At 53.9% G+C, this 7,095-nt stretch overlaps 2 protein-coding genes across 2 annotated transcripts in view; both read left to right on the forward strand.

Moving 5' to 3' along the window:
- The first annotated feature begins 2,420 nt into the window (after positions 1-2,420).
- GPR162 (G protein-coupled receptor 162) lies at positions 2,421-5,749 on the forward strand. Its single transcript, XM_009287123.2, has 4 exons — positions 2,421-3,260; positions 4,076-4,265; positions 4,844-4,995; positions 5,162-5,749. The coding sequence occupies exons 1-4, from the start codon at positions 2,421-2,423 to the stop codon at positions 5,687-5,689; spliced, it is 1,710 nt and encodes a 569-aa protein (XP_009285398.1). The 3' UTR covers positions 5,690-5,749.
- A 938-nt stretch (positions 5,750-6,687) lies between these two features.
- P3H3 (prolyl 3-hydroxylase 3) overlaps positions 6,688-7,095 on the forward strand; it is an 11,934-nt gene continuing 11,526 nt past the window's right edge. The window contains exon 1 of the mRNA XM_019474097.1: positions 6,688-6,730. Coding sequence (XP_019329642.1) covers positions 6,688-6,730 — 43 coding nt within the window. The remainder of the gene's footprint in view (positions 6,731-7,095) is intronic.

Below are 7,095 nucleotides of genomic sequence, written 5' to 3' on the forward strand. Positions count from 1 at the left end.
AGCACCGCACCTCGGCCCCGGGCCGGCCGGCTGCATCCCCCGGCACCCCGGTTTTCTCCACTCTTCTTTGCAATTATTCTGGGTCATCTTCCCCTCAGACCCCCCCACCCTTGCCTTCCCCTGAGTCACCAGCCCCAGGAGTCTCTCCTCTCCCCACTGGTGGGATGGGCGGTGGGATGAAGCTGGGGGCTTTGGCCGGGGAGCAGGGCCAGGTGAGGATGGGTTTCCCCGACCTGGCCATCCTGCATCAGCTCCGGGGCTCCCCCATCTCCAGGAGCGGGAGGACCGCAGCTCGGAGCAGAATTGGGCCCCTAAGCCAGCAGAGGCGGGAGGGTTCCTGCCTCATCGAGGGAACAGCGTGGGCCACCAGAACAAGCCGGGTGGGAAGGGCGACAGAAGGAGATGCTGCAAAGAAATTTGTTCCCCTGGGATTATCAGGGCCAGCTAGCTTTGTAACTGTCTCCAGAGGCCACAGGCCTAACTGCAAGATTGATGGCACTGGGGGAAAAAAGATTAACCAGGGCAGAACTGGGGCATCACCAATCCAGTCATGGCAAACTGCTCCAAGCAGGGAGGAAAGGAGGAGAAGCCTCAGGTGGTTACAGAGAGGGTGAGAAAATACGGAGAAGTGGAAGGAAGGGGAGGGGTGGGAACTGAGCCACTAGCTCAGACTGGGGTGTGCACTGATCCATCCACAGAAAGTTTAAGTTTACATCTGCTCCGGTCAAGGCACAGAGCAGGCATACACCTCCCTGGAATATACTGCTTGGGCATCCCCTATAGATGAAGACAGGAGAGGGCGTCTGAGCTAGTAGGACCAGGGGTCACTGGCAAAGGTGAGCAGTCTCAGGACTAGGTTAGCAGTCTCATTCGCTGGGTTTGCAACCATGCGGTGTCTGGAGACCAGAGCTGCTCTAGCAGAAACGCGCTAGGTGGCTGAGGCATGTGGCCGAAAGACTTGTGCTTCAAGGATGGCAGGGTATTGCTGGAGTGGTGGCATGCACCCGTGGATGGGACGGGGTGGGAGCGGCAGGTTACAATCCAGAGCACTGGCAGAGAAAAGCTGAGGTCCAAAGACTGGTGGAGGTGTGGGAGCTGTACGGCAGGAGCGGGGTGTCGGAGCGGGTGCGTGGGGCGGGCAGGACACGAATGGCAGGGAGCAATGCGAATCAGGCTTTCTATTACAGAAATGGCATTAGTAATGCTAGTAATGATTTGGGTGGGGAGCCTCAGACTGGAAGGGCAGGGAGCACAGGGTGTCTCAGCAGCACTGGAAGGAGTTGCTGGGGGCCAGAGTCCGGCCTGAGGTATGTAAGGACTGGTGCAAATCTGGCTCTTCTGTTCTCTGAAAGACACAGGGAGTGCTCTGCACAGCCTAAATCATGACCAGGTGTTTGTGTGGGCAAGGAGAGAGAGAGATCTGGGGAGATAGAATGATCTTAAATTACTTTTTCTCTTTTCTCTCTTCTACAGTGAACCTCGTGCCCTGAATCTCCAAGGGAACCTTTGAAAAGGATCTTCCCCTCTCCGCCATCTCCTTATTGTTTGCCAGCTCTGCCCTGCGCTGTGCAGGGAAGCTTGAAAGAGCAGGCTGAGCCCTGGAAGACAGCAAAAAGGACAATGTAGTGAGGGTGCTGTGAGGTCTTGGATAGGGAACCCTCTGAATCTTGTTCTTCACCCTTCACTCTCTGCTGATGGTTCTCTGACAGCCTTGGCAGGAACCTCTACCTGGCCACGAGTGTGGCATTTGGTGAGAGGGGGATTACACACGGTGTATGCACCACCCGCACCATTTCTGCGGGACCTTTGTCCTGCCTCCCGTCTTCTCTGAAACTCTCGGCTAGCTCCTCATTCACTAGGACACTGGGCAGCAGGCACCTGCTACTACCAAACTGTTTGGAGTCCCCAGCAGTCCCTGTTTGCATGTGGCCTTCACCAGTCCCAGCAGAAGGTGGTCCCTGAGACAGAAGGTGCCTGGTGGGCACATGAAGTAAGGAGAGCTTTTTCTTTGGGGGAAGAGTGGAGGGGGATGAAATAGATGGGGAGGAAAAAAAAAAATGAGCCCAAGAGAGTGAGGGAAGAAGCACTGGCAAGCGTTCATGAGAAACAGAGAGAAAGAAGGTGGAAGAAAGAAAAAGAAAGAGAACAAGGGAAAAAACAGGTGAAAAAGTTAGAACAAGGGAAAGAAATATAAGCGAACAGAAGGGAAAGGGAGGACTGAAAGTGAGACAGAGTTGACGGCTGTTCTGCCTAGCATCTGGTGGCAATGCCTTGAGGAACCCCTCCAGCGTGCATACACCTCGCATCGCAGCAGCAGCAGCAGATGAGGAGGGACGTGGCTCCCCCAGTGCGGAGTCCCACTCACCCTCTTACAAAATACCAGCAGCAGGGACAAGGTGCAGCCTAGCAGGGGTGGCAGCATGGGGGACTCTGAATCAGAGTCTACTTTGCACAACAACTCACTGTGGTGGCTGGCATGTGGGATGTTAGCCCTGTTGGCCAACTCTTGGATTATCCTCAGCATCACGGCCAAACAACAGAAACACAAGCCCCTGGAGCTGCTGCTATGCTTCCTTGCTGGGACCCACATCCTTATGGCAGCAGTACCCCTCACCACCTATGCTGTGGTGCAGCTGCGGCGTGAGTCCTCCGACTACGACTGGAACGAAAGCATCTGCAAGGTCTTTGTCTCCACATACTACACCCTGGCGCTGGCCACCTGCTTCACAGTGGCCTCCCTCTCCTACCACCGGATGTGGATGGTGAGATGGCCAGTCAACTACCGATTGAGCAATGCCAAGAAGCAGGCTCTGCACGCAGTCATGGGTATCTGGATGGTATCATTCATCCTCTCCACCCTGCCCTCCATCGGCTGGCACAACAATGGCGAGCGCTACTATGCCCGTGGCTGCCAGTTCATTGTCAGCAAGATAGGGCTGGGCTTCGGTGTCTGCTTTAGCCTCCTGCTGCTCGGAGGAATCGTCATGGGCTTGGTGTGCGTGGGTATCACTTTCTACCAGACCCTGTGGGCACACAGAAGACGCCGGCGGTGCCGCCACCAGAGGGCAGAGGAAGCGTCATCCTGCTCTTCATCAGCACACACCACTTTCAATGTGCCAGCCATTGTGGTGGAGGATGTACGAGGCAAAAGGAGGTCTTCACTGGATGGCTCCGAGTCAGCCAAGACCTCCTTGCAGATGACCAACCTCATCAGCGCTATTGTCTTCCTGTATGACACACTCACTGGGGTGCCTATCTTGGTAAGCAGTGAGTTCTTCCTTTCCCCTCAGAGTCTGCAGTTAAACTAGATTTCCGCTTCTCTCAAGTTTTAGAGAAGAAACTCTGTCTTCTGTCCACCAGCCACAGAGTTGCCACATCTGAATCTGTGTTATTCTGAGGGCCAGTTTTAAAAAGATTGCAGTAATTCTCCCATCCTTCCACAGCAGCATTTTCTTAAGACAAGTCTAAACCTGGGAAATACACACCACACAGCTAAAACCACTGGGAAAGTTTTAAGTGGCTAAGAGGAGAGGAAATTATTATGCAAACTTACAGGGGGATCTACCTCTGTAAAAACAATGAGATTTCTATTTCTCCAATTTGCTTCTGGAGAACTGATACACCAGCTTTAAAAGCTGTTGCAGACAGTTTTCTTTTTCCTTCTGCTTGTATGGTCATAGTCAGCATTCAGGTTTTGGCTGGCTGGTTGATTCTCTGCAAAACTGGAGAGCTGGGGAAGATCTCAAAGGGAACCATTAAGAGAACAGAGGCTTAGTCACAGCTTTAGTGGCCGTGTCCTTTTTTAGCACCTATTTAGCTCCAGCTCATAATGAGCATGGGAAAGAAGAGATGCTAACACCAGGTCTCATGTTAGAGATATGACAGCTCGGAATATGGTCCAGCAAACCTGGGGTAACACCCCAGGAACAGTTTTTCAAAGGGGCACAGGGTAATTACTTGACAAATCCTTTACAGACAGATTACATTCTAATACAGAATTGACTCCCGTTATCTTTCTCCCTTGATCCCCACTTCTGTCTTCTTTCTCGGCGTTTTTCTCTCTCTTACCTCAAAGGTTGTGAGCTTTTTTAGCCTGCGCTATGATACGGCCCCCACCTGGATGGTCCTGGCTGTGCTCTGGTGCTCCATGGTGCAGACCCTACTGCTCCCCTCCTTCATCTGGTCCTGTGAGCGCTACCGAGCAGATCTCCGCACTGTGTGGGAGCAGTGTGTGGCTATCATGTCTGAGGAAGATGGAGATGATGGTAAGCTCCTCACCACCCCACAGTCACCTTTCTTCACTAACCCCCTCCCCAAAAGACTACAAAGGAAAGAGGGGTCTGCCTTGGGAAAAGGACCTGACGGCACTAGGAGTGGTGTTGTAGGTGACTAGGTGGGATGCATGTTATAGCTTGGAGTCAGCAACCATGAGAAAATTTATTCTGGAGAAGGCTCTGCCATTCACTTGCTGCCTTAGGACTCACTAGCACCCAGGAAAAATTAGCGCAACATCCTTCACAGTAGATGCAAGAGTAGAGATGATGTGTACAGCTGCCAAACCACAACGAAAGTGACACGCTGGGCCTCAGCCCAACTCGCTGATCCAAAGGTCCAAGTTCTGGCAGTGAGCGATTCAAAAACAAGACAGAAGAAACAGGGCAGTCTCTGGGTGCTTTAGTGCTGCTGCAAGCAGAAGGACAAGGTCCTTGTTCAGAGGTGAGCCCTGAGGGCTGCAAGTAGGGTGGCAGAAGTCAGACAAGCTTTAGGATCGCATCCAGGTGCCCTGACAACACTCCTTTTCTGGCTGAAAAGTGTTGACTACGGTTCTCCTCTTTGCCAACAGATGGTGTGTGTGATGATTATGGCGATGGCAGGATCTGCAAAGTGAGATTTGATGCGAATGGTGCTGCAGCTGTGAAACGGGATTCCCGGGACATCAAGCTGCTACCCATGCACCACATGTTGTTGCCCCAGGACAAGGTGCACTACCTGCAGGTGAGCCGAGAGCTAGCAGGGGCAGCCCCACAACCCACTTCCTTCTCTGTCAGTCTCCCACGCCTTTGTGTCCTCTTGACTCTCTTCTCTGAGAAAGCCTCAGCTACTCCCCTCCTGTTCTGTCTCTTCAAGTCTTTCATCACCTGCCACCTTCTCTCTTTTCCAGGTCCCTATCTCCCGGAGAATGTCACATGATGAGACTAACATCTTCTCCGCCCACCGCTCCACTCCATCCTTCCTACACAAGTGGTCTTCATCTGATGACATCCGCATTTCCACCCCCCGCAAGCCTGGAGGCCCCAGCTTCTTGCCTCCTCAGCTGCATGACTACCAGCACCGCCGGCGGCCCCCAGAAGATGAGCTGACAACCCTACGGCAGTTTTTGGAGGGGGGGCTGATGCCCCGGGGCTCCAGCTCCAGCGCCTGCTTCTTCCGAGATGAGATCACCACGTTCATCGACGAGACGCCGCAACCCACCCCAGCCTGCAGCCCACGGCACTCCCGTCTCCCGCTTGCATCACGCCGTGATCGCCGCCTCTCCCTTGGCAGCAGAGAGGAGGAGAACGCCGACCGGCCCAGGCGCCGCTCCTTGGCTGGCAACGAAGCCTGGCATCTGCAGGACGGAGAGCAGGCGCCGCGTGAAAGGACCCTTGAGGCCTGCGAGGCACAGACCTTCCAGGATCCCAAACTATGAGAGACAGCATCAAAAACATTCAGTGCCATCATGATTTTTAAATAAAACTTCAAGTGTTCCCTTTGTCTCTGGACCCGACCACTAATTTGCATTCTCATCTTTCTCGCCAGCAGGCAGGAAACACGGCACCCCACACTGGTGGGGGAAAAAGAAGTGGGACAGACCCGCAGAAGGGAGCGCGACAGACCAACGGACAGCCTGTGCCTGCTCTCAGGTTACAAACACACCCACCGCTCCCCCCGCCACTTGGCACCCTCGCCAGTCCTGTCCCTTTGTGAACTCCACCCTCGCATCCGCTCTGCCCTAAGAGACAAGGCAGGCGCAGAATGGTATTAAAATTCTATATTTGGAGTGTCAATCGTGTGTCTGTTTTTAAAATAATATATTAGTAATAATTTTGTTTCCATAGAAACAAAATGACAGGCCCAATGTTTAATGAAGCTTCACAGGCTTCTGGAAGCGAAATGCAGAATGTGCGAGGCTCCTTTCCTCCCTCTCCATCCCTTTCTTGTCAGTGCATCTGGAAGGCAGCAGATGCTTAGCAGCCCAGGGAAGGGAACAAAGCCCGTAGAGGAGTTGTCATGGGAGGCTGGGTGAAAAGTTTTCCTGTCCATTTCAGGGGACACTTAGGCTGCCTGCAGCTAAGCAGGAGCAGCCTCTGTGCTTTCTAATATCGCTCAGCAAAAGGTATTGCTTTGAGGCAACCCCAGGCTTGAAAACAATTCAATTTCTCCATAAAGACCCTGACCCATAACATTTCATTTCACCAGTGCAAACTGTTGATTCCAGTGCGAACTTTGCATGAAACACGATGGCCCAAACTTCTCACCCAAACAGGACAGCTGATAGTGCCTTCCAGGGGGAAGGCCCCCAACTGCCCACACCGTCAAAGCTGGGAGTGATGAGGTCTGGAGCAGGCTCCTGCCCTGGAAGGGAGGTGCAGAGGTAGCATGTGGAGATGGATCTTCTCCTGCCCAGCGCTGGCTGTAGGTCCAGCCATGGGCAAGGGTTTGGCTGCATCGGAGGGGCTGCGGGAGATAGGTAGCCCTTCACCTCCAAAGGGCTTCTCCATGTGATGGGACTTGGTCTGTGAACTGTCAAAGCATGCCTCGTCCCTGGCGTGGATGCTGATAGATTAACCATAAACTCTTATGAAATGTCTCGTCGGAGGGGCCTGGGTGACCCGTACCAAAGGGAGGGTTAGCGCAGGGGGATGCTTGGCGGACGCCTGGACAAAGGACCACGTCAGACAACGAGGTGCCAGGGCTCTGCTGGCCCGCACAGGACCAGCACCGGGCTGGTCCAGGCGCCCACGAAGTGGCGGCAGGTCTCAGCTGGCGCAGCAGGACATGCTCCCGCGGAGACGTGGGGACGGGAGCCGAGCCGGGCCTTGCCCCGGACAGCGG

This window comes from Aptenodytes forsteri, unplaced genomic scaffold (genome assembly GCF_000699145.1).
Source record: "Aptenodytes forsteri isolate BGI_AS27 unplaced genomic scaffold, ASM69914v1 Scaffold216, whole genome shotgun sequence".
NCBI classification, from domain to species: domain Eukaryota; kingdom Metazoa; phylum Chordata; class Aves; order Sphenisciformes; family Spheniscidae; genus Aptenodytes; species Aptenodytes forsteri.

Excerpts from the sequence above, each read along its gene's own strand:
- GPR162 (XM_009287123.2), top strand. The coding sequence starts at position 2,421 with ATGGGGGACTCTGAATCAGAGTCTACTTTGCACAACAACTCACTGTGG. Across the intron at positions 3,261-4,075 it reads TCACTGGGGTGCCTATCTTG|GTTGTGAGCTTTTTTAGCCT; the intron begins GTAAGCAGTGAG and ends CTTACCTCAAAG. Across the intron at positions 4,266-4,843 it reads TGAGGAAGATGGAGATGATG|ATGGTGTGTGTGATGATTAT; the intron begins GTAAGCTCCTCA and ends CTTTGCCAACAG.